The sequence below is a fragment of the Balaenoptera musculus genome, chromosome 3, assembly GCF_009873245.2.
Source record: "Balaenoptera musculus isolate JJ_BM4_2016_0621 chromosome 3, mBalMus1.pri.v3, whole genome shotgun sequence".
In the NCBI taxonomy this organism is placed as follows: Eukaryota; Metazoa; Chordata; class Mammalia; order Artiodactyla; family Balaenopteridae; genus Balaenoptera; species Balaenoptera musculus.
This window is the reverse complement of record NC_045787.1, coordinates 100,412,022-100,438,622: the sequence shown is the minus strand read 5'-3', so window position 1 is coordinate 100,438,622 and position 26,601 is coordinate 100,412,022. Positions and strand designations below refer to the sequence as shown.

At 40.4% G+C, this 26,601-nt stretch overlaps 1 protein-coding gene across 3 annotated transcripts in view; it reads right to left on the bottom strand.

Moving 5' to 3' along the window:
* Positions 1-26,601, bottom strand: part of SNX24 (sorting nexin 24) — a 163,221-nt gene that overhangs the window by 58,882 nt on the left and 77,738 nt on the right. For all 3 annotated transcript variants that reach the window (XM_036846485.1, XM_036846484.1, XM_036846486.1), the window contains exons 2-3: positions 19,099-19,182; positions 4,892-4,996 (exon numbers count right to left, since the gene is read on the bottom strand). In XM_036846485.1, coding sequence (XP_036702380.1) covers positions 4,892-4,996; positions 19,099-19,182 — 189 coding nt within the window. The remainder of the gene's footprint in view (positions 1-4,891; positions 4,997-19,098; positions 19,183-26,601) is intronic.

The window sequence follows — 26,601 nt, the reverse complement described above, 5'->3', positions numbered from 1 at the left end:
AGCTTCAATTATCTTTAGTCATGAGTTGCTATGAGCTATTTCTGTTCAGCTCCCCAAACTCACTGTACATTTAATTATTTTTCACTCCTTATGAAAAGGATGAAAACATAACTGTTTTTCCTAAGTAAGTGACATAAGATGTGGGTCCCTTTCTCAGAAAGATAAATTTCACATTATTTCAACAAACAGCACAAGTGATGTACACAAAATTTCCGTGAAAAATCTTTGTCTAAAAACTATAAGAGCTTGCAATTTAAAGCTACTACTGAAGAATGGCAAGGGACCTGACCATTAAACCAGCCTCAAATAAATAAATGAAGCCACAGCTAAACCTCAACCTTGCTGACCATTTGTTTTTTCTTTCTGTAAGATTGTGGGCTTCATCTCTGATGTACTGAAATGTTGCCAGGTTATGTCTGGCATTAGAGGGTTTCTTCATTCGTTGTGCTCTGTCCTTATGGAACCTTGTCTGTGTAAAGTCCCATATCCTCCAGTTTGGGGAAATTTTCAAATGTTTTTTCTTTTGATTACTCTCTTCCCTACTTTTGTATTTTCCCCTCTTCTTTCTCTCTGGGCCTCCAGAATGAAAGAGGACATTAGACTTGAATTGGTCCTCTGTGTCTCTTGTCTTCTGTTGCAACTTTTGTCTCTGTACTCTATGGAACAGTTTCCCAAGTAGAGAGAGCAACTCCGGAATGTTTTCAATTGGAGAAAACAAGTAATTCTAAGAATTCTCATGTGCTCTCCGATTGTTCCTTTTACATAGTATCCTAGTGTCATCTTTTGGATGTAATACTTTTGAGAAGCTCTCTAGATATATTAAATCAATTTTTAAGATATATGTTGTATTCTGAATTATCTCCTTCCTGAAGAGTCAGTGCTTTCGTTCATCTTGGTCTTTTTCTTCAATGCCTGGTGATCCCTGGTTATCAGATCTCACTGCAGAAAGCAGCTTTGGTGGGTTTCCTCTGTTCGTAAGTCAGTAGGAGTGCTCGCCACAGGCTTCCTTCTGAGTGTGGAAAGACATGGTGGGCTTTTCCTTGAGGTAAGGGGATGGGGAGGGGGTTGTCAACTTGGGGGCCCTAATATCCACATTAGAAGCTTTAGCTTTCTCAGCCATTCTGTTTACTATTTTGTTGTATTGTTTCATTTTCAAAAAAATAGTCTTACGAATTTTTTGGCGTGGTCATAAACATCAGAATAAGTGGCCTGAACACCCGTCCCATGTGTACACCTTGAATGACCCACATGTGTTCAGTTTCACTGCTCACCTCAGCCTCGGCCTCACCTGGCAGCTCTAGGTCCAGAAGCTCCCTCTCCAGCACAGCTGTGGGCAGGCCATCTCCTGCACCCACCGCAGCTCTCATGGCTGAGTTTGGGCCCTGCTTTTTGCTTTGTTGCATCTATTCACATGCTCCCAGAACATTCCATCTTCCAGGAAACTGTTAAACTGTTTTCTTCCTTTGATGATGCCCTCTTTTCCTTGCCCATCCACCACTTAACTGTTGGGGTTTATTCCTTTTTCAGTGTTTTTTTTTTTTTAATGACTTCTTTTTTTTAAATAAATTTATTTATTTTATTTATTTATTTTTGGCTGCGTTGGGTCTTTGTTGCTGCATGCGGGCTTTCTCTAGTTGCGGAGAGCGGGGGCTACTCTTCGTTGCGGTGTGCCGGCTTCTCATTGTGGTGGCTTCTCTTGTTGCGGAGCACGGGCTCTGGGCACGCGGGCTTCAGTAGTTGCGGCACGTGGGTTCAGTAGTTGTGACGCACGGGCTTAGTTGCTCCATGGCATGTGGGATCTTCCCGGACCAGGGCTTGAACCCGTGTCCCCTGCATTGGCAGGTGGATCCTTAACCACTGCACCACCAGGGAAGTCCCTCATTTTTAAGTTTTTATACTTTTGTTTCAGTGGGGTCTCGGGAAGGTGGAAAGTCACTTCAAACCAGGAGATAAAACTATTATATAAACCATGTCTGATGGTCACATCAGTTTGCGAAAACCAAATTAATTTATTCTTAAGATTTCTGTTTCTATGCAGATGACTTAACACAGAAAACAGATGCATACTCACAATTTTCAGAGGATTCTAAATATTCAAATCAAAGATTTAAAAAAAAATCTATTGATCAAGGAAGTTGGGGATAGCCGATTAAACTGTGATGGTTTATGATTATATTTTCCTTTACTTTTATTATTATATCCTTAAGAAAAACTCTACCTCAAGGCTGAAAGTTTTCTCCTGATTTAGAAAATCTACAATGCATAACAAAAAGAGCCTATACTAGGAGTTAAGAAACTAAAATTCCAGTCCCATCTCTTTAACTAATATACTTAGGAAGTGAGGCAAGTTTCTTAATTCCACCGGACTTCAGTTTCTCCATCTCTAAAATAAAAGAGCGGTGTGGGCTAACTTAGGAAATGTGTGTTGAATTCATCCATGGTCTAGAGTGTACTAGTTGCTTCTTGAACAAAAGGAAGAGTTTTCTCTGGCCTTTCCAAGAGCTAATCTGCCTGTTTTATGGGTGGTAAACTGAGACCAGAGGGATGATCATGAACTTAATTGAAGGGCAGGAGACAAGCGGGACTAGATAAGGTCTAAGTTCCCTGTGAGCTTAAGATGCTATGGCTTGAGGGTATTAATACTTTCTTAGGTTTACGGGCCTGAACAGGGCCAGCCTACGTACCTCAAGCTGAGACGGATTCGCTGCACGATAGTGCCTGCTGAGAAGTGCTAGTGGCACTTAAACTCAGGGGTTCAGACTGGTGCTGAGGGTGAGTGGGATTCTAACTGGAGTTACAAAGGTGAGTAGAAGGAACAGTGATAACTGTCTTACTTCCAAAGAGACTTAAACACCAAACGCTATCAAGAAATGACAGCTAAGCCAGGGTTTTCATTTCACTGGGGGTCGATCAAGCATCCACACTCATCTTTGTAACTTCCATTCAGCTCCCAGGGCATGCAAATAGAATCAGGGGGAAGAGGCGGAAGAGGGAGAAGAGAAAAAGTGCCCTTGAACTCCTTCAGGACTTAACTGACAACAAACTGAATATTAAATGCACAAGAGCAAACAAGCCCTCTCAGTCCTTCAACCACATCTTTCAAGCTCTGTTTCTGAGAATAGAAAATTCTAAGCTCAATTTGAGTGTCACTGTAAACTCCTCTCTATGCCAGATGATTTTACCCATATATTTATATCCAAAGTACAAACAACTTAAAATGTTTACACTGAGTAGTAATGGGAGTCATGTGTCAAATACAATGGCAGGAAAAAGAGCAAAGCTTTCTTCAGAACTAAAGCTTGAAGATATATAATATCTGTGGAAAATCTGACTTACAAATTAGAATGCATTGTTTACCTATCCCATTTAATTATAGAGAACATGCATTTTTACCCTTTGCATACAACATCTAATGTCTCGTCTTTTGGTTTGGTTTTGCTCTGCAGTGTAGCCCGAGGCTCTGGAAGTCTCATAGCTCCATATACAGAGTCTCAAGGCACATGGCCACACAGTTTCCTGTCATTTGTGGTCTCCACTTCCTTTAATCTCTCACTGCCAGGGAGAGGCAGTGAAGGATCCACCCACCACACCCCAAAGCAGAAGAACAAAGGCAGTGAAGAGAGCCCTCCTCTGTGGTTCAGAGGGCCTCCACATGTCAGCTTTCCTATTTGAACACTGTAAAGACCAAGAAAACTGCAGGAGACCAGGGATGGACTCTTGGCATCTTTCTACTGGGAGACAGTCCTGTGAACTGATTGCTAAGTACAAGCCTGTGGCGATAGCCTCTCCTCAGCTTCTAGTTACTAGTCATTCGGGCACAACCAACCAGAAAAGCTCTGTAGAGGACATAGCATATGGCTTCACACAGTCCACAGTTGCCCGCCCAAATAAAATCCACCAAGGGTTAATGCTGAAGGGGGTGATGAAGATAGCAATGGATGAACACAGTCATGGCTGCCAACTTCTTTGATGCAACATGTCTTGGATAGATCATCGCGGTAAACTCAGAACTCCGAGGTGATGTCCAGCTCTTCATTTTTTGAGAGCCAAGATTCCCCACCCCTTCCCTCCTGGCCATGCTCACCTCAGTCAGTCTCATGTGTCAGCCCCTCAAGTGGACTCAGGTGTCCTGGTGAACACAAGGCTCCCACAGCCCCCCAACCCTTCTCTCAGCACTTGCCTCACGCAGTGCTCTTTGGATTACTGATGACTACACTGAATATTCACCTGAGGCCACTAGCCCTTTTTGTTTTAAAACTCAGAGAAGCTGACACCACCTCATGCTTTCCTTTTGCTTTTTCTGTCACTTGGCAGAGAGACTGCTTTGTCTTATCTTACTTAGGTAGTTCTGTTTGCTCCTCTTAGCTACAGAAAAGAGCATCCTCTGCATTCTTTTAAAAGCATACATTTTAATTTTCAAAGAAGTTGGCACTTCAACAGAAGTAATTTTTATATACTCGTTCTCAATTTGATTCCATAGGTGTACCAGCCAGGCCCACTGAAAATGCAGTTTCTCTCATTATCTCCCCAACACTCAACACCTAAAGGCTGGGAATGCTACGAAGAAGCAGCAAATCTTGGAGGGGAAAACAAAAAACAGAAAGTAATTTGTCGGGCTGAACAAAAAAACAAACAGACCCCTCTGCATCGGTTTTTACTTTTATACTAATTTTTCACTTCCTGAATCCATATAACCAATTTTAAATAGAACTTAACTAAAGCTAAAAGAACCAACCAACAACATATTTATAATTTTAAACTTTCTTGTCACTCAGAATGTTTGGTTGCTTGATGTATTCCGTATCTCACCCATAAGTTCTGAGAAAAAAATATTGAGATATATGATTCTTTAAGCTCCAATACATTAATTGAGGATCTAAACACATCTTACCTGTAAATATGTTTCCAAACCTTGTCGTCGTTGTTCCAAGACTTTTGGAACCCAGTTCCGAACATGTTTGGAAGGGATTTCTGGAGTTTTAATACATTTCTTAAGCTATAAAGACAGAAAAAAACATAGAAAATCTCTTTTAATTATAACGACATTATTTGAGGGAAAAGCCAATAAAAGGAAGTGAACCACTGCTATCTCCAATAAAAAGATAGAGGAAAATATATATACACTGAAATTTCATCAAAAATTCTTTCTTTAGCTGTCCTAAATGTTCAGGTTTCAGGACAAGAGTTCTGTGTTTTGGTAGTTGTTGTTATTGTTATACGTCATCTGGCATTTCAGATGGGAATTATTTTTCCTGAAGAATTAAGAGTTCAGTAAATGAATTACAAAGGAAGTATAGAAGTTTATAATTTCCAAAATCAATTAATACAACAAAATTTTAGTTGGAAGAAGTACTTTTCTGATGAAAAGTCTTTCCACATATTTTTCACATAAAAAAGGAAAACAGAATGCAATTGTTTATATCCATCATCCCTGGAAATGCCATATGAACTAGACCACATCATATGGAGAGTTTCTTAAAAGTTCTATTAAAAAAAGTTCTATTAAAAAAAGTTCTAAAAAGAAAAGACTGATCCTTCCAAAATTCCTAAGCATTAGGTCTAAATTTTGTTCATGTTCTCAGCTAAGCCTTTCTGGGCAGCAGTCTTAAGGGACTATATAGATAAAGGAAAATTCTATCGGACGTTGAGTTAGAGCTGCCTGTCACAGGTGCATCCTACCACATCCGCATCCTAAATCTGTGAATATTACCTTACAGGGCCAAGTACTTTATATATCTGATTAAATTAAGTGTCTTACAACGGAGAGAGTACCCTAGATTATCCAGGTGGGCTCAATGTAACCGTAAGGATCCTGATTTATCGGGAGGGAGGCACGAGGACCAGGGTCAGGGAGAGACTGGAAGATGCTACATGACTGGCTTAGGTGATGGAGGAAGGGTCATGAGCCCCGCTGACCTATGGAAGCCGGAAAAGGGAAAGGAATGAATTGTCTCCTACAGCCCATTGATACCTTAACTTTAGCCCAGTGAAACTCAATTTGGATTTCTGACCTTGAGAGGTATAAGATAATAAATTTCTGTTGTTTTAAGCCACTAAGTTTATGCTAACTTGTTACAGTGGCAACACAGACGAAGCTAACACACTGCCTCTAAAATGGAAAGACTTTTAATGCTCTGAGTAAAAAGTTGGAAAACTTAACTGAGACTGCTCTTTTACTACACGTGCAAAGAAATGGCATAATGACCTCTAAGAAAATGCACACAGCTAAACCCCAGCATCTAAAACTGTAATAAAAGAAGTTCTCATACATAAGCATATCTTCATTAACCACTGTAAGCTGAAATTTGTTGCGCACCATGAAAAAGGGGTCTTTGTGCACTTCAGAGATGAGCACTTGTAGCTCAAGACATTAGGCTGAGCCCGTGCTTGCCTTCTCCCTCCACACCTGAAGCACCACTAACAGAACACTGTGAAAGTATTAGCTGCAAGCCCAAATCTATCCTCCTTTTCTTCCTCACCAAACTCCTAAATTATTGGAAACAATACTGCATTCAGCTAAATTCAGCTTAAAAAGCTAAATTTCCCACACCCCCTTGCAGAGAGTGGAGGCCAAAAGTAATCAGAAGTCACTGAGAAAAGCGTTCCATAAAATCTCTTTTAAAGTGGAACAGACTCAGGTAGCTGGTACCTTCTATACTACTCCCCTTTCACCCCTTCCTGCCTAGAATGCGACTATGATGGCTGGAGCTGCTGTGACCATTTGCCACCATGAGGCAACTCTTAGGATGGAAGACAGGTGCCCAGATGACCAAGCAGAAAAAAGGAGTCAGTGCCTGCACACCGCCTGGAGCTGCCACAACACCCCAGACTGCCCGCCTCCAGACTTGCTTTTTAAGAGGAAAAAAATAGCCCCCCTCCCTCTTTTTTTAAGGTTACTGGTATTTGGACTTCTTGTTTCATATACCTGAATTCAGTCTTAGTAGATATTAAATAAAGAAAAAGGCCAAAGGGAATAGGTCTCAGAATAACACAGAGAACAGGGCAGGGAGGAAGGGGCAATCACCAAGCAAGAGATTAACAGCTTTCTAAAAGATGGAAAGCAGGAGCACGATCTAAAGAAAACACTGGAGCAGAGGAAGCCCCAGCCCAGACCTCCTCAGGAAGGGACTACAAAGGGTCTGGACATCAATCTTCTCAGCAGCCTGAGAGGCTCTGTGCTCAGGACGGGCATAAGAGGAGGAGGGAGTGGGAAGAGGGACCAGTCTGTGCCCTAGTCTGTGCCAAAGACCACAGCGATGACTAGCAGCCCGGTGTCATCCCTAAGCACGCACACCCTCACCCAGTAAAAAAGGGTCAGTGTTCCTAAAGAAACTGAATGAAGTGTCTGGGTTGAAGAAGGGTATTTGCCATTCTAGTCATTCTGGTTTTCATGGGGTCCCCAGCCTAATATCTGCCTCTCTACCCTCATTCCCTATAATGAAGCCCTTAAGTTGACACACCCTACAGAGGGACCAGACTTATGTACCCAAAGCAGAGGAACCAGTGACAAATACCCAGAATAACTGGATGGGCAATCAAAGATCACTTTCATAGGAAAGCCAGCACTGTGAAAGAGAAAGGACAAGAAAAACAAATGGAACAACTAATCCCAAAGGAAACAGAGAAATCAAATAACAGAAGAGATCTTTAATATCTGCAGGGAGATTTGAGAAGATATCGCTTCTATAAAACAAGAACAGGTTTTAAAAAAAACCAAGAACAGGTTGCTATGAAAAAGAAACCATCAGAGAAGAAGAAAGAGATTACAGAAATTTAAAAAAATGACAGAGAAATAAGTTAAAAGAGGTAGAATATAAAATGATGGAAGTCTCTCAAAGTGTAGAATAAACAAAATGAGAGAAAGGGTAGGTGAAAAGATAAAACACATATAGGATTAATCTAGGAGATTTAATATGAAAGTAATAAGCCTTTCATAAAGAATAGAAGACATTTTCAAAGAAAAGCAATTTTTATAGGACCTAATATATGTCTTCAGATTAAGGACCTACTGAGTACCAGTATAATATATAAGAAAGGATCCACCATTTACTGACATTTATCTGTTAAGATTTCAGAATATTAAGGACAGAGAGAAGACAGAGGGAAAAACATTAGTTGGCAAACGAAGCAGAACTGCATTGGCAACTGACTTGTCACCAGCAACAGTGGTTGCTAGAAGATCAATGCTCCAAAGATCCAATTTGACATGGATTTTTATAACCAGAATATCATCAATTAAGTGTGAGAGAAAGTTTACCTCCCATGCCTTCTTTTACCCGAATTTGAGCATGTAGTTCCGGGAAAACTGAGAAATTAAACCAAGGAAGAGGAAAAATAGGATCAGGACTCATAGCTCTACCCCATCAGCGTGGGGAAGGGAAACCCGAGAGCAGCTGAGCACAGCAGGCCTAGAGAACTATCAGTCTAGGTTAAAACAAAGACCTCCAGGAAGAAGGCGGATTCCATGTCGCAGACAGTATGGAGAAGATGGATAAACTTAGGATTTGTTAAAGTACATTATTCTTTTGTCTATCAGAAAAAATACGTTCTAGGGTAAACAAAGAGCCCCTGAAGAAGGTCATGGAACAGAAGACACCGAGCTCCTCCTATGTGTTAGGAACACTCCTGCCTTCATGGGGAGTGCATACCGGGAAATGGACAAAAAAACAGTAAACATGTTAATGAAACAGGGTGAGGGCAGAGAGTAACAGACGGGGGTGTGCGCTGGGGGGCAGCTGGGGAAGTGCCTGTGTGAGGTGAGAATGTCTCAGGAGCCACCTGAATCATGCTGGGAGGGAGCCAGGTTAGGAGCTGGAGAAGGGACACTGCAGCAGAGGCAGCAACGGAAAGGCAGGGCCGAGCCTGGCGTTCCAAACTCAGCAAGGAGGAGACGGTTCAGAAAGGTGCAGCATCAGACACACAGTAGGGCCTTGCAGGCCGCAGAGGGAATCTGCCTATCATTTTACATGGGAAGCAAAGTGAATGTCTTAAGCAAGGGAATGATCTGATAAAATTTTTACTTTAAAGAGCTCGTGCTAGATTCTATGAACAAGATGGGCTGTAAGGGGGTGGAATCAGAGCAGGGAGACCGGTCAGCAGCTCCTGCAGGAGTCCAGGCAAAAGAGGACGGTGGCGTGGACTACGGCCGTGGCAGTGGAGGTGGGGAGAAGCAGAGGCTGCAGAGTATGTGGAAAGTGGAGGTGATCGGAATGACTCCAAGGCTTTGACTGTTTTAGGTCTTTGACCTCAGCTGGCAGCGCCCTGTTTACTGAAAGGTGGTAGAATGCCAGGCTTAGACTAGGTGGCAGAGGGCACTATTTATCTCCCCAAATCCACCATCCCTCTCTTCTGTAGAACAGAACTCCTGATTTTGAGCTAAGTACATGACCGCCCAGAATAAAGAACACATCTCCCAATCTCCCTTGAAGCTAGGTGTGGCCGTATGACTGAATTCTGGACAAGGGCAAGTAAACAGACATGTCTATGCAACTTTCAGGAAGTGTTCTTAAAGGGAAGGACTGTTCCTTCTTTCCTTTCCTCCTTCCTGCTGGCTGACTTGCCCATGTAACGGCTAGACCTGGAGCAGTCACCTTCCACCATGAGATGGAAGCCTTGTGTGGAGAAGAGGGAAACCACAAGAGGAAAGCCTGGGTCCCTGAGGACCATGAAACTGCCACACCGGCCTTAGATATTTATGTGAGAGAGAAATAAAGGTGTATCTCACTGTTAAGGACCATTATTTTAGTTCTAGCGTCACTTGCAGCAAAATCGAATACCACAGTGGGGATATGGCTGATACTGCAAGCTGCCTATCCAATATTCACTCCCTCCTTCTTCTTGTAAAATAAAACAAAACAGGGCTTCCCTGGTGGCGCAGTGGTTGAGAATCTGCCTGCTAATGCAGGGGACACGAGTTCAAGCCCTGGTCTGGGAAGATCCCACATGCCGCGGAGCAGCTGGGCCCGTGAGCCACAATTACTGAGCCTGCGTGTCTGGAGCCTGTGCTCCGCAACAAGAGAGGCCGCGATAGTGAGAGGCCCGCGCACAGCGATGAAGAGTGGCTCCCACTTGCCACAACTAGAGAAAGTCCTCGCACAGAAACGAAGACCCAACATAGCCACAAATTAAAAATAAATAAATAAATAAAAATTAAAAAAAATAAAATAAAAAAAAAATAAAACAAAACAAAACAAGCAAAAAAACACCAGTGTCATTCAGAGGGCCAATATGCTAAGCAAAAAATCTTGATTTCCCAGGTTCCTTTATAATGTGACAGAGTTGTTAATGAAATGTAGTTTAAGTCCACTGGGTAGGGCTTCTGTTTTCCTCAAAAAGAGAAACTGGCTCTTCTTTCTGCCAGAAATGTGGAAACAATGCCTGGAGGGACAGCAGCCATGTTGTAACCAGAGGGTGAAAGTCACATGCTAAAGTAAAGATGGTGAAGTGGAAAGATAAAAGGAGCTTGGAACATAGATATTACAGAATCGATACATCAACTTGGACTGCCTGCTTATAGTTTTCTTGCAATGTGAGAATTATTAATCTCTCACTTGTTTAAGGGACCTAGTCAAGTTTCTATTATACCCAACCAAAGATAATCCTGACACAAAGGAATCAATTGTTCTGTTTTGGTGATTTCAAGTCAGAGATGCCCAACAGGCATCCAAGTGGAGATAATTTGCAGGCAGTTGTATATGAGTCTGTAAACTGGGAGTGAGAATATCTAAGTGGTATTGAGAGCCATGGAACTAGATGCCATGACATTGGGAGTTCGGTACAGATGGAGGAAAAGGTCTGTGAGGGGCAGAATCCTGAGAAGCTCTCAAGATGCTGCCTCGTGGTGCACATGCCTATAAAATTCCTTCCCTTGGGTCTGGATAGGACCTGTGAATGTGGTGAGATAGTCACTCCTTTGGTTGGGTTACATTACACAACGAGACAGGCAATCCCTTGATCAGGTCCCACTTTATGAAACCCAGTCCCGGCAGACTGCTGGCTTTGAAGAAGTGAGCTGTGCGTTATGACAAAGCCACATGGCTAGGAACTGAGGGTGGCCTCGAGGAGGGGAGAACCACCCCTGGCTAACCGTCACCAAGAAAACAATGGACCTCAGTCCTATGACTGCAAGGAACTGAATTCTACCCAGATGAGGACATGACAACGTGAAGAGGACCCCAAGCCTCAGATGAGATCACAGTCTTGGCAACACCTGACTTCAGCCCGATGAGACCCTGAGCAGAGAACCCAGCTAACCTGTGCCCTGACTCCTGACCCACGGGAACACTGAGGTAACACATTTGTGTTGTTAAAGCTGCTAAATTTGTGGCAATCTATTACGCTGCAGGAGAAAACTAATACAAAGTCCACGGTCTGAGACATCCAACTCTGAGGGGCAGGGAAGAGAGGCAGGGCAAACAGTGAGGAGGCGGTGAAATGGTAAGTTGAGTCAGGGAAGCGTTTCTAGAAGGGGCATGATCAGACTGTGCAGAGCGATACTGCAAAGTCAAAGACACTGGGTAAAGAAGAGCGGGAAGCGGGAAGGCAGAGGCTCCTCTTCCCAGGAATTATACTGAGAGGAGAGCAAGGGGGTGAACATGGGAGGGAAGCATGGGGTCAAAGGTGAGTTCTATTTCCTTCAATGGGAAATACTATAATATATTAATTTATTGATGAGACTGATTCAGTATTGGGGGAGGGGAGAGAGAGAGAGAGAGGAGTAATTTATGATTATCTGTAAGGGAATAAATACATATCTCATCTCCACACTATTTGAGGTATTTCTCAAACAAGAACAAAGCCAGAAAATGCTAATTACTTGGAGGTAAAAAGCTTATTAAGTTTCACTTTAAACAAAAAGAAACTTCTTGAACACTACTGCACCACAACATTTCTTACATTTCAGAATAGAAAATCAACTCCATTATCTGTCTCTCTCTCCTTCTTATAAAAAATCTTGAAGATATAGTACTGAAAAGATGTTTCCTTTTTATTTATGTCAGGAGTACTGAGGAAGCCGATCATCATAGCTGCTGGGCTCGGTGACAGCGTTTGTAGGTGAGTAATGAAGGGCTCTAGATGAGGAGAGACAAACCCAAGACAATATGTCTCCAGGAGGGCTCAGCTGCTTACAAGATAAATACCCCTCTGCCACTCCATCCGATGATTAACTGCGTCCAGCCAAACGGCCTTTCTGATCCCCGCAGATAGTGACCAGATTCCACGATACCACAAACACAATCCCCTCTGCCTGGCATGACCACTCCCTTCCCTTCTCATACTGTTAGAGGAGCTGACACAGAACTTACTTCGTAAAGATCTGCTGCATATACATTGGTGATAGCAACCATTTTCCACCAAAAGGAACAGAAATACTTTTCCCAAGCACGTGAATAAAAAGATGAAAAAGGGAAAAAAGGTTAAGGAAAGACGTGGGGGACACTTGGGGTAGCATTCAATCTTTTACTCCGTGTTGTCGCCCAACCTCCTCAGGGTTCCCTTTAGAGACACTTCACGAGGTGCCGTACCCCTGGTTTAGCCCCATACGGCAGTTTTTTGGTTCTTCTGAAATGTGGACTTCGTTAAATTAAATATGAGAATGCAATATTCTACTCAAGCCAAAAGGAGGCAGTCACAAGAACTCATTCATTTAGGAATGAACCAGCACCATATTTCCTTGAAACTTTTGTGAATAAAAGGCTGGGCTGGAACTGACAGCTGGCAAGGCAATGCAAACTGGGCTCAGCAGTCTGCCATGCAGGGAAGGCTTTCCTCTCCACACCGGGGAATGGGGCCTTGGGAGGGAAGCTTCTTTCCAGGACCCCCATTGACGGTGCAAGTTACCTGGCTGTAGCGGGGTGCAGCCTGTGGTGCAGGGCAGGGGGTCACAGAGAAAGCTCTCACCCTGTCACAGCCTGGGCCTGAGCCGTGAGGAGAGCACCCTATAACTTTATTTTTTTTTTTGAAAATATTCTGCTGAGAGTGACCAGAGAAGAACAGGGTGGGGATCTGTTCTGGTTTCAGTGTGGTGCTGGTGTTTTCCCACCTGGTACTGGCAGAGCTACGAAACAGGGGCAAGTGTAACCTGGGGCTAGACTCACAGTGAACTAAACTCCCACAGTAGAAACTGTTCTTGTTGACCAAAGCATTCCTCCAGCAATTCATAAAAGTGCATAATATTCTCCAAATATCCCACTTGCCAAATACTTATTTAATGCCTAATAAGTGCCTAACACTAACAGACAATGAGGAAGGTACAAAAAATAAGACATGGTCCCTACTTTTACTTATTTATTTCCTTCTAGTTTTATTGAGATATAAGTGGCATACAGCACTGCATAAGTTTAAGGTGTACAGCATAACGATTTTACGTACATAGATCATGAAACTGGCACAGTAAGTTTAGTGAATATCCATTGTCTCATCTATAGATACAAAATTAAAGAAAAAGAAAAAAATATTTTTCCTTGTGATGAGAACTCTTAGGATTTACTCTCTTAACTTTCATATATAATGTACGGCATTGTTGGTTATATTTATCATGTTGTACATTACATCCCTAGGACTTATTTTTCTTACAACTGTAAGTTTGTGTCTTTTGACTGCCTTTATTCAATTCCACCTCCCTCTACCCCACCCCCGACTCTGGTAACCACAAATTTGATCTCTTTTTCTATGAGTTTGTTTGTTTGTTTTTCAAGTGTAATTGACCTACAACACTATGTTAGTTCCTGGCAGTGACTTGATATTTCTATACAATACAAAATGATCACCAGGATAAATCTAGTTAAGGACATGGTCCCTAGTTTTTTAAAATATATCTTCTAGTTAGACAAAGCTTAGGGATAACTAAGTTTTAATTATCTCAGATGTTTTAAATTTAAGTAGAAATCTCGTAAATGGAAAAGGAGTTCCAAGAACAAAGAGATGAAGGAATAAAAGAAACTCACATGAAAGAAGAAGAACCCGAAACGTTTTAGTTTTGTTTGAATAGATGAGAACACAGAGGGAAGGACATTCAGCATGGCAAAGACAGAGAGGCAGTGATTTTCATATCCTGGGGTGACCGGGAAGACTGGCTTGGCTGCCACTAACTTTTTCTTGGGAGAAGCAGTGAGAAATAAGGCTGGCCAGTAAAGGGGTTTGTGGTGGACAAAATCATGGTCCTCCCAAAGGTGTCAACATCGTAATCCTTGGAACCTGTGAACACATTGCCTTACAGGTGTGATTAAATCAAGTATCTTGAGATGGGAAGATTATCCTGGATTATCCAGGTAGGCCCGATGTAATCTCAAGGGGGAGGCAGAGGTGACCGAGTCAGAGAGAGGAGATGTGATGACAGCAGATGTGACGATGGAAATAGAAGCTGGAGTGTTGCGACTGCTGGCTCTGAAGACAAAAGAAGGCGATGAGCCTAGAAAAGTGGCAGCCTCTAGAAGCTGGAAGAGGCAAGGAAAGTGATTCTCTCCTAAAGCCCCCCAGAAGGAACATAGTCCTGCCGACACATTTAGAGTAAGATTACAAATGTGTGTTGTCTTAAGCCACTAAGTTTGTGATGATTTGTTACAACAGTAATAGAAAACTAATGCACAGTTTAAGATTACTGGTCTCAAAAGTCAATGTCCATGATTTGGTAGATAATACAGACACATTTCAAGGTTTTTGAGCAATAAAATGAAGATGAAAATAGTGCTCTAGGAAAACTGCCTGCAGCAGAGGATGAATAAGAAGACAAGGATGAGAAACAGTTAAAGAAATACTTACATAAAGTAGCAAGACTCTGGACTGAGATGGTAGGAGTACAAAATGAAAAATTAAATGGTGCTTATTATAGAAGTTTGGAAGAATGAATCAACAGGACTTGCTGACACCCTGGAAGTGAAAGATAAGAGAAAGGTAGGAAAGACTTCCAAGGTTTCACACCTTGTGTCTTCAGTGTGTGATGAAGGGGGAGGTAGGGAGGGTTGTGTCTAAGAGATGCCTTTAAAAATATAATGACACAACAGGAATTCTCAAGCTTCAACAGGAATTAAGATCACCTGGGATGCTGGTTTAACATGCAGATTACTGGGCTCTATCACAAAGATTCTGATTCAGCATGCCTGGTGGTGCCCAGGAATCTGCAATTTAATAAATACTGTTCGGCTTCAGGTCACCCAAAGTTCACACTTCAGAAAGTACCAATCTAGAAAAACTAAAAGAAAGTGAAATCAAATACTTCCAGAGCTCTGGAAGAAAAACTAATCTTACATAAAGTCTGAAAGGGTGAAACTGACATATTAGAGACCATAAAAATGTAAAACTTTTGCAAATTAAAATAAATATCACAGCCAAAATTAAAAAGACCATGGTGAAAAATAGTTTCATCAAGTGGCTAATATTTTCTTAATAGGCCATGCAAACTAATGATCAAAAACAACAGAGACCCTAGCAGAAAAATGGGAAAGCACATAAAGAGAATTCCAAAAAGAGGGACTACAATCATAAACTTAAGAAATACCAATTAAAACAGCAAAAAGGCGACATATATTGCTTGCTAAATACATATCATTGGGGGGGGGGTAATATGCAAAGCTGGTGAGATACTTTCATGCTTGCTGGTTGCATTACAAATCTGCTATAACCATTTTGGAAAAAAGTAATTTGGTAATATATAACTGGAGCTGTAAAAATATCTATACTCTTTAACAGAGAATGCTTCTTTTGTAATCTAGCTTAAAGGAAACAGTCTTGAAAATGGAAATAAAAGTTATATGTAATGAAGGCTATCAATCATTAGAAGTTGACCATGCAATGCACACGATTTCATTTAGTCTGGAGAACAGTCTTGTGAAGTTAGCACATTCACTGTTCCCATATTAAAATGGGGGAACCGGAGGCACAGAAAGATCACTCAACTTGCTCCACGGACTTAAGAGGTAAAGGCAGGCTCAGGAACATTCTGCTGCCAGAGCTTCCACACTTAACTTCTACACCATAATTACCACCATGAAGGAACCCCACTAGCACAGTAGCATTTGTTCCATTAAAAAAATGCAAGAAAAGAAGGAAAATAGCAATTGTATTAGCATAGCAGAAATATATGTTGGTAACAAGGAGTTATTTCTCCTGTCCCCAAACTTTCTGCAAGATTTAGCTTTATAATCTAAAAATCTAAGATTACTTGAGGGGACAAAAATAAAGCATATAGGAAAAATAAATAAATAAAACTCTTGAATTTTTCCAAAAATTAGAAAGAAATCCTAAGAAAAGTGTAGAGGATGAGAATATTGTTTTCATACTTTAATATCAAAAATTGTAAAAGTTTGGGAGAAGTAGTAATCATCAAGAACTTCAAACAACCAGATGAACTGTCAAATGGGTAATGGTTTTAGTTTCTGCCTCAAAATGAGCCTGACAATAAGCCAGGAGGCATTTTTGTGTGTTTGTGGTATATGGAGATGAGCCATGCAACTACTATTCTAAAGGTACAAAGCACTTATTAATAGTTCTTATATGATTTTAGAATTAACTTGGGGACATTGGCTAAAAACTTTAACAAGTGTAATGTAAAGTGTAAGAGAAATCAGGACACTGGCAACAGAGCAAATGGCATCCACTGCAGAAATAACTGAATATTCAAAAATATTAAACAGGAATAGATTTAACTTGAATTTAAAGGGAAGATATTTCATGTAAAAACAGGACATTCAAAGCACGTCACAAAATTCAAATATGGAAACTGGGGTACCAAAATTCTAATAAAAGGATAAAGTTGTACAAGGTGGCAGCAGTAATCACTAAAGCTTGTGTATTCTGATCAATTTTTTTGCCCATTTCAATCCTCCTTAACACACAACTTTACAGTCAAGATTATAGATTTATGTTTATTTTTACACCCTGCCATTATTTGTACTTAATTGTCTTTTATAATAAGTTACCTTTTCACCAAATCTAATACAATTATAAAATGGGACAAATAAAGGAGACTTCTAGCAGCCCCTTTCTACTCTATAACACACAAGATTTAGTGTCTGCCAGCTAAAACTCTGCCCCACAATGTTATTTTTTTCTCTAAGTCCCTGTAAGGATGTTTTAATGAGGCTGCCAAAAACATGCAAAATTGAGAGATCTGAGAATTTCTACTCTCTTAATTCTAATAGACTTGATGATATAATTTTAAGAATAGCTAAAATTATTAACAGAATTGCAGAAGTTGGGAGAAGAGTCCTAGAAAATCTAGAAATTTTTTTTGACTGTGAGAATCTAAGAACTGCCTGTAATCACTGGGGAAAGGGTCCTCTTCTGCAGGAGAAAATAAATCGTATTAGAGAAGAGAGCAGAGTGAGTCACCCTCCACTCGTAAGAAGCATGGGCAGCCTCTTGCCCAGGGCGGGCCTAATCGGCAGTCACCCAGCTGTGCCTGGTGTGGAGTTGGTCCCCAAGTATCTGGTGGGGACAGCTGGGCTGTGTCGGGGTAATGGAGACCTGGCAGGTTAGGAAGGAGGCTTGCATGCGACAGGCTGCCTGGTCCAGACTCTAGCATCAGAGGCTGGGGAGGGGGAGGGGTTCTGGTTTTAATCCCATTGTACAGACTTATTTCATGAGGTACCCAGCAGAAATCTCTTTAGAATCTGTTTCCTCGATAAACAAGGGAACAAAGCCAGAAATCCTTGAGGAGGACGTGAGACCCAGACTCCATGTTTGTTTCTCTTTGAGGCCCCGGGTTGAGGGGTAGGGCTTTTGTATAGTCAGCTGGTGACACCCAGCCTAAATCTGTATTTCACCTGTGTTGCTTCTTTCGGAAGTAAACCTGGATGTGACACAATTTTAACGGGAAAATTCAAGGTAAGTTATCCCTTGCCATCCCAATGGAAAAGTGTACAGATAACTGACGGCTCCTCTTTAAAAGAAAACAGAGGGAAGGAGGCTCACTCACTTCTCAATAAAGTGAGGTTTTACTTTACAGTTTTTACGGTAAAGTTTTTACTCAATACTCTATTCTCCTGACTACCAAAAAGTAAGAAATTTTAATTTTAGAAAATGCTACAGAGCTTTTAATACAGAGTAAGCACACTATCACATCATTTATGCACTGACATTTTCCAGAAAATTTAAGCGGTCCTTAAGGAAGTTAAAAGAATAGATTCTCTCTGAACATACTTACTCAGTATCTTTCCACTAACTTCTTACCTAACAAAGTAACAAAAGTGAAGAAACTGAACTGTGCCATACATTTTGTATATGTGTGTGTATAAATATATATATTCGTATATAGGAAGTATATATATATATATATATATATATATATATACACACACATACACATTATATATACACAGATGTGAATATATATGTATACAAAAGAAAAAATGGTAAAACTGTATTAACTCATATGTGGTGATTTTCTGGGCAATTTCATGAGGTATTTCTAGTTATTAAGGTAATTTCATCACCTCAGTACTAATTTATAACCTTCAAAACATTAAATTTTGGTAGAAAATAAAAATTATTACCTCTTCTACTCTTTACTGACCATGTCTCCCAAAACTCAGCTATTCCTTTTGCATTCTTGTTTCTTTTATCAAAGGCTTTTAATGAAAGGGATCTGAGAAATGAAACACCAGTCTTATAGAGCGGCCTTTATAATTCAAAAGAAGCTATGATCCCCCTTTACATGATCCCCAAGCAGTCCTTGAATACATGTGACATGTATATTTTTTTCCATGTATATGTAAGTATAAGTTGATTTTAATAAATTTCTTCCTGTAAAATGATCATTTCTTTTTTTTTTTTTCCTTTGTGTAAAACACATTAAGTGTATTTTATGGATAAAATAGGGTCTGGGTCTTATTCTTTCTGAACCTACAATACCCAGCACAGTATAATACAAACAGCTTGCTGTCACACATCTATTTATGCAAAAGATCTTAACAGAAAAACCACCTACTCTGAAAGCACACCTTGAAAGGATGGAACAATTTATTTTAAAAGGAAATTTACTTCATGATAAAAGAAGTCAACCTGTTCCAAGAACTATTAAAGCTCTTAGGAACTACAGAAAGCAGGCTTAGTGTTACACCATCTGCCTTATAGAGAAAAGGGTGGGTGGGGGGAAGTTACCTTTTTGTGCAGGGCATGAAATTCGCTGTACCTTTTTTCAACAAAATGTTTTCTTCCATTCATTAGCACTTCTATCTTAAACACCTAAGAAAAAAATAAAAAAGGTTAATTCCACCAGTTCCAAACCCTCAATTGTCTGATGTGGTAAGTTTGTGACCATGATATATTTCATCCCTTTAATTACAGTAGCTGATCTCCCAAAACCCAGAAGGCTCAGGAGACCCTGGCCCAACAGCACTGATTAATGAGCCCTGGAGCCAAATGCTCACTAACAAATGGCAGTATCCCCACAAACGTGTCTAAAAACAGTGGCAACTTAAATGCCTTAAAATGCTCCTTAACTTTTTAATCAGAGAATCCTTCTCTCCTAAAATTACTTCACCAAATGCATATGATGGCGCTGAAATACAAGTGTGATGCCACAGCGACAGTCGGGCAAAAATCGCAGGCCCACGGCATTGCGTTATGGGTATTTCAATGCCGGCAGTGCTGTGTCGTCTCTAAGACAAGAATGCAAACAGTAATGCCTTTTAGGTTAATTTCTTCCTAACCTGCATATTCATCTCCAGTCTCAGCTGGCTAATTCTGCTGTTTGCAAAACAGGGAAAATGTAGTAAAGGTTCATTTTCCCTGCGTGATACGAGTGACAGCTTGTGCTCCCACCTCCAGGAGGTTGAAAGGCCAGATGAAAAGGCTCTCTGGGTGCACTAATTAGTCGGCACTAACATGACACTTTCTTGATTCTTAGGTCAGTGGGTCAAGACGGGGAACAAGGGATGAGGAATATTATGAAATGCTCATGAGAACACGATGTTAAAGTGGGTGGGGGAAGGCTGCTTGACAGGAGCTGAAGAGAAGTCGCTCTGTTATTTCCTAGAGTTTGTCTTTGACTCCTGCTTTGCTGAGCGAGAGTTTGTCATCACCAAGATGAAGCGGAATTGTTCCATGACTTAGTAAGCCTGGGTTCCCATTTCAATTGCCCTTCTGAAGAAAACGAAACTAAAGTTGAGGTCATGTGACACTGAAGAGTGTTAAAAGCAGGCTTACTTTAGCCCTAGAAAGAACTACTTAAAGTTAGAATATGAGATATGAGGTCACACACCTTCATTATGAAAATAGATCTCTATGGCTCTATATTTCTGCCTCATATGTAAATACGACTTTTTTGGAAAGCCAGAAACTATATCATCAAACATAAAATGTGTTCATATTTTTGCACTCCTTCCAATTAGAAACAAAATCTTCTGTTCCATGACTCAGTTTAAGAAACCTGCTTTTATTAAAGTGGTAAATTTTTATCAATTTAATCAACTGTTTTTTTCCCCAAGAAATCCCCCTAAAAAATACATTTCTTTGGCGAATTAGTGAAAATATTTTCTTCTAAAAACATATGCATATGCTTCAAACTCTCGGATATACGTACATTATTTTTTAGAAAAAAATTTGTTTACTAGCTCACTAAAGAAAATTATTCTTCTGCAAAGACCGTTCAAAGCCAGGAATACAATGAGGAAAGCACCCTGAGAAACACCAACAAAAGAAGCACAGCTTCAACTTGGGGGCTTGGTTAATAGCATACAGAGCCCACTTTTTAGTGTCAGGTCCCAGATTTAAATCAGGACAATGTGGGAGCAATGAAAGTAGTTTCCATCTGCTGAGCTACATGAAATAAATGAAGTTACGTTTCGAGCCCAGTTACTTGAGGCTCCATCACAAAAACCATCACTTTAATTGGCACGTTTGCTGAAGAATCCACAGAAGGAGGAGAAAGTTGAAGACTCGGTAAGGTTCAACCTACTAGGTTGCCCCTCAGGTGCCCCCTCCTGAAAGCCACGGATAAGACACATTACACAGCAGCTGTCTCATGGAATGTCATCCCTTCTATCAACCAGATGGCTCCATTACCAAGGTCCACAGTTACTGTTCACAATCGCTAAGTTCACTTTGGGTGCAGGGCGGGGGAAGTATTATACATACACACACGTGCACACATAGGGAAAAGTATGTGATAAATTTTAATTCTAATATTTTTATTATGTTGCCATTTTTAAAATGCACAATATACCTAATACTGTTAAGACTTTTTTCTTTTAAATTCTGGGAAAACACCTTGGAAAGGAAGTTGCTTAATCAGAATTTCCATGACAATATGAATGAAGCAAGAAATGGAATCAGTTTAATAAATCTTATGTTCCTAAATTCCATACCAGACTTTTTTTTTTTTTAATAGTTTCTGATACATGTTTTCCCTGCTGCCAGGAAAACCCTCTTCTTTCTTGGCTTTCCTGGCAAGCTCCTAGTAGTTGTTATCTACCTCTAAGGTGGGGGCAGCAAAGGATGATGTTTGGAAAACACGCAGCACAGTATCTGGCATTCATTCATTTAATTATTTAACAGATATTTACTGAGGGACTACAATGTGCCCAGGAGTTGTTCTAGGCTCTGAGGATTCATTCAGCAGAGAAGAAAACAGAGAAGAGCCTAGTCTTCGTGTCTTCCTGGAGCATACATCCTTTCTAGTGAGGAAGGCCAATCATAAACATATAAACAAATATGGTAAAGTCGAAACACATAAAGTGCAGTGAAGAATACAGCAGAGTGATGAGACAGAGCTAGACAAGGGTGCTGTTTTAGACAGTGTGGTAAGAGGAGGCCTCTCTGAACAGAGGGGCAGTGAGAGGTACAAAATCTAGAGCGACACCAGGAAAACGTGTAACGAGAGTCGAATGTGGCTGCCTCTGGAATTTCAGACTGGGGGTGGGTAGACAAGGACTATTTGTTTTTATTCTTTTTTTAATTTTTTTTTTAAATTTAAGGTAGAGCTTAGAGCAGGGTGATTTCCACTTCTGGACAAGATAGAGTAACAGGGAGCAGTAACCCTCCCACTTGAAACAACTAAAAAACTGGACAAATATGTGGGGAAAGTGACTCTTAAGACATTGGACATGAGGAAATGAATGACAGTGAGAGATGGGAGACAAGCGGAGTGAGCCCTAAGGTTACCCCAGGCAGAGCCATGAGGCCCCCTGAGTCAAGGACAGGGAGGGGAGAGTGAGGGAAAGCCATAGCGATTCGAGTTCCCAGGGGAGAGTTTTGGAGAGGAGTGAGCTGCACACAGAGGGAACTCCTGAGACCTGTCAGAGGTCTCCCTCCAGCATTCAGCTGAATCCTCAGCAGCACATGAGACTGGGGAAACTACCCAAGGACAAGAAGAGATTAGAGAGAGCAGCGCTCAGAGCTTAGACACCTGGGCACAGTGCCTGTTCCCAAAAGCCAGGGTAGAAAACCTCTTAATTCATGAAGTGTTCGTTAGAGAATTCAGAAGGGTCTTGTCTCAGGAGTGGAGCTAAAGCAACGTAGACTAAAAGCTCTTTTAGTCCAGAGCAACAAAGCTTAAAAGCAAGACCTGGAGAGAGCAAATTATTTCTGAGTAACGTAACCACATGCCAGAGGGAAGCTCAAGAATATTTTTAGGAATATAAAAATATTCAGCACCCAAACAAGATAAAATGTACAAAGTCTAGCATCTAAGCAGAAAGAAGCAAGAAAATTCAACTCATAATGAAAAGAAAAAACAATCAATAGAAACTAATCCAGAAATGACACAGATGATGAAATTAGTAGACAAAAGCATTAAAATCGTTATAAGAAAATGTCTTACGTTCAAGAACCTAGAAGAGGGCTTCACTGGTGGCACGGTGGTTGAGAGTCCACCTGCCAGTGCAGGGGACACGGGTTCAATCCCTGGTCGAGGAGGATCCCACATGCTGCAGAGCAACTAAGCCCTGTTCGCTAGAGGTACTGAGCCTGTGCTCGAGTCACAACTATTGAGCCCACATGCTGCAACTACTGAAGCCCGTGTGCCTAGAGCCTGTGCTCCGCAACAAGAGAAGCCACCACAATGAGAAGCCCGTGCACCACAACAAAGAGTAGCCCCCACTCACGGCAACTAGAGAAAGCCCGCGTACAGCAACTAAGACCCGACACAGACAAAAATAAATAAATAAAATAAATAAATTTAAAAAAAAAAGAATCTAGAAGAAAGGTTGACTATGTTAAGTGGAGGTATGGAAGCTATAAAAAAGACTTAGACAACAGGTCTGGGTCCTATTGAGGAGATAAAAAATGTCTGTGATTTAAAAAAAAAAACCAAAAAACCAAACACTGGATGGGATTAATAGTGGGTGAGACACCACAGTAGAAAAGGTAAGTAAACTTAAAGACCTGGCAAGAGAAACTGTACAAAACAAAATAGAGGAGGAAAAAACTAAAAGGTAAATCAACAGAGCATCTGTGAACTATGGGATGACTTTACACATCAAAATGCACGTGTAATTGGAGTCCTCACGGTAGAGGTGAGACGGGGGAGAGGGGCTGGGGAGAAAGACAAATATATTTGAAGAAATCTTGACCAAAATTTTCTCGATTTGATAGAAACTATAAACCCACAGATCCAGGAAGACCAATGGACCCAAGCTCAAGAAACATAAAATAAAAAACAAAAATCCAAGGCAAATCAGAATCAGATTGTTTAAAACCATTCAGAAAGAGAAAAATCTGAAAAAGCAGCCAGAAAACAGAGACAATACATAGAAAAGGAAGAAAAATAAGTTTGAGAGCCAATTTTTCAAATATTTCTATAAATAACCAACCCTATAAGAGTGAGTCAATGCATATATACTTCAGTTATGTAAATATGTTCTATGTAAAGTAGCATGTACAAAATCAATGTACAATTCAATGTCAGTTAAATTTTTAATTATTATTTTTAAAGTATTTAGGTAATTTTTCCCAAATGGTAACACCAATAATAACAACAACAACAATAACAACAAAGACTTTTATAACACTTATATAAAGGCACTGCTCCAAGCTCCTTTACCATGAAAATCACTCATTTAATTGTCACAACAACCCCACATGGGATAGGTACTATAATCTCCATTTTACAGGTGAGGAAACTGAGGCATGGATTAAGTATCTTGCCCATGGTAGCTACTGATACATTTTGAACTCAGCAATTTGGTTCCTGAATCTGCTTCTTAATCACTGCACAATACTGATTCCCAATGAACCGAATCCCTTATATAGTCCTGTTCACTGGGGGAAACGAAACACGTGCAAGTGGGAGAAATATTCTGGAGTGAGGACAATGCCTTCCATCCAGTCTCCTCCCAAGGTTCTGTCCTCTGGAGGGCCTTTGCAGGAACAGAGGACCCTGGGCAGAGGGGTGGTGGCGGTCTTGGCATGAGTTCCTTACCCCTAACTATTTGGAGCCCGTGCTCCTCTCAAGTAAACACTGATCTATATAAAAAGCATACAATTCTACAGAGTAGAAAAATACTTTTTATATTACCTTTTCTTGTCAGGATCTGTATCCATACCACCCCCTCAGTCTCCTTACACTGTGGTTCCAAATCTCAGCTTGTATGGCTTTTGCTAATTAAACTTAAAAGCTTTTGCACCGCAAAGGAAACCATAAACAAGACAAAAAGACAACCCTCAAAATGGGAGAAAATATTTGCAAATGAAACAACAGACAAAGGATTAACCTCCAAAATATACAAACAGCTCATGGAGCTCAATATCAAAAAAACAATCCAATTAAAAAATGGGCGGAAGACCTAAATAGACATTTCACCAAGGAAGACATACATATGGCCAAGAGGCACATGAAAAGATGCTCAACATCACTAATTATTAGCAAAATGCAAATCAAAACCACAATGAGGTATCACCTCATGCCGGTCAGAATGGCCATCATCAAAAAAGCTGGAAACAATAAATGCTGGAAAGGGTGTGGTGAAAAGGGAACCCTCCTGCACTGTTGGTGGGAATGTAAATTGATACAGCCACTATGGAGAACAGTATGGAGGTTCCTTAAAAAACTAAAAATAGAACTACCATATGACTCAGCAATCCCACTACTGGGCATGTACCCTGAGAAAACCATAATTCAAAAAGAGACATGCACCACAATGTTCATTGCAGCACTATTTACAATAGCCAGGACATGGAAGCGACCTAAGTGTCCATCGACAGATGAATGGATAAAGGAGATGTGGCACATATATACAATGGAATATTACTCAGCCATAAAAAAAACAAAATTGAGTTATTTATAGTGAGGTGGATGGACCTAGAATCTGTCATACAGGATGAAGTAAGTCAGAAAGAGAAAAATAAATACTGTATGCTAACGCATATACATAGAATCTAAAAAAAAAAAACAAAAAACCGGTACTGATGAACCTAGTTGCAGGGCAGGAATAAAGAAGCAGGCATAGAGAATGGACTTGAGGACAGAGGGTGGGAGTAGCATTGACATATACATACTACCAAACGTAAAACAGTTGGCTGGTGGGAAGTAGCAGCATAGCACAGAGAGATCGGCTCGGTGCTCTGCGATGACCTAGAGGGGTGGGATAGGGAGGATGGGAGGGAGGCTCAAGAGGGAGGGGATATGGGGACGTGTATGCATATGGCTGATTCACTTTGTTGTGCAACAGAAACTAACATGGTATTGTGAAGCAATTATATTCCAATAAAGATCTATTAAAAAATAATAATAATAATATGTGCTTATGCAAAAGAATTTTCAAAAAGTCCAAAGGATATAAACTGAAAAGTATGTTTCTTACATAAGAGACTTGTATAGGTTCTTGCCAATTTAAGAGGTATCTTAAATATCCTTTCAGAAATTGTCTATACTCATATAAGCTCTGTATGTGTACATGTAATAGAAGTTATTTTATTTTCTTACACAACTAGAGCTATAGCATATAGTTCTACTACTTTATTTTTTCTACTACTTTTATTTTTTACTTTATTTAATACATATCAGACATCTTCATTAATCAGCACATTTTGACATACCTCATTCTTTACTGGATACATAGTACTACCATGTACGATTGCTACCATACTTTGTTTAATTTGGACCCTAAGATGGATATTAAGTTACTGTAGTATTTTGCACTGTATATTTTTTAATATGTTTATATATGTTTACTTATATATAAATATATATAAAACATATGTTTATATGTCTCTATATATACTTATATTTTATTTACATATATTAATGATTAATGTATCTATAGAGAGAGAGATATATCTCATCCTTGTTCCTGTACATGTACTTACACACATACGTATATAAGATAAATTACCAAAAATTTTGCCAAATTTATCCCCTCAAATGTACGAAGTCACCCTGCCACCAAGAGGATATGGAACGCCTGGCCCATCCCGATCAACACTGGCTATTCATCACTTTGACAATATGATTAGGAAGTGAGAACTAATTGGGTATATTTTGACCAGTGTTTATAGTGGCATAGGTTTCCATTCCAACTATCTCACATAAAATCACAGAGACCTCATGTACCTGTCTAGGCCTCTACTCTTGTAGACATCCTTGCCCTCAGAGATTTCCAGAAATTCCTCAGTGTAAAGCTAAGGAAGTTTCGTGTAACTAAATAAACATATTAAGGTTTTCAT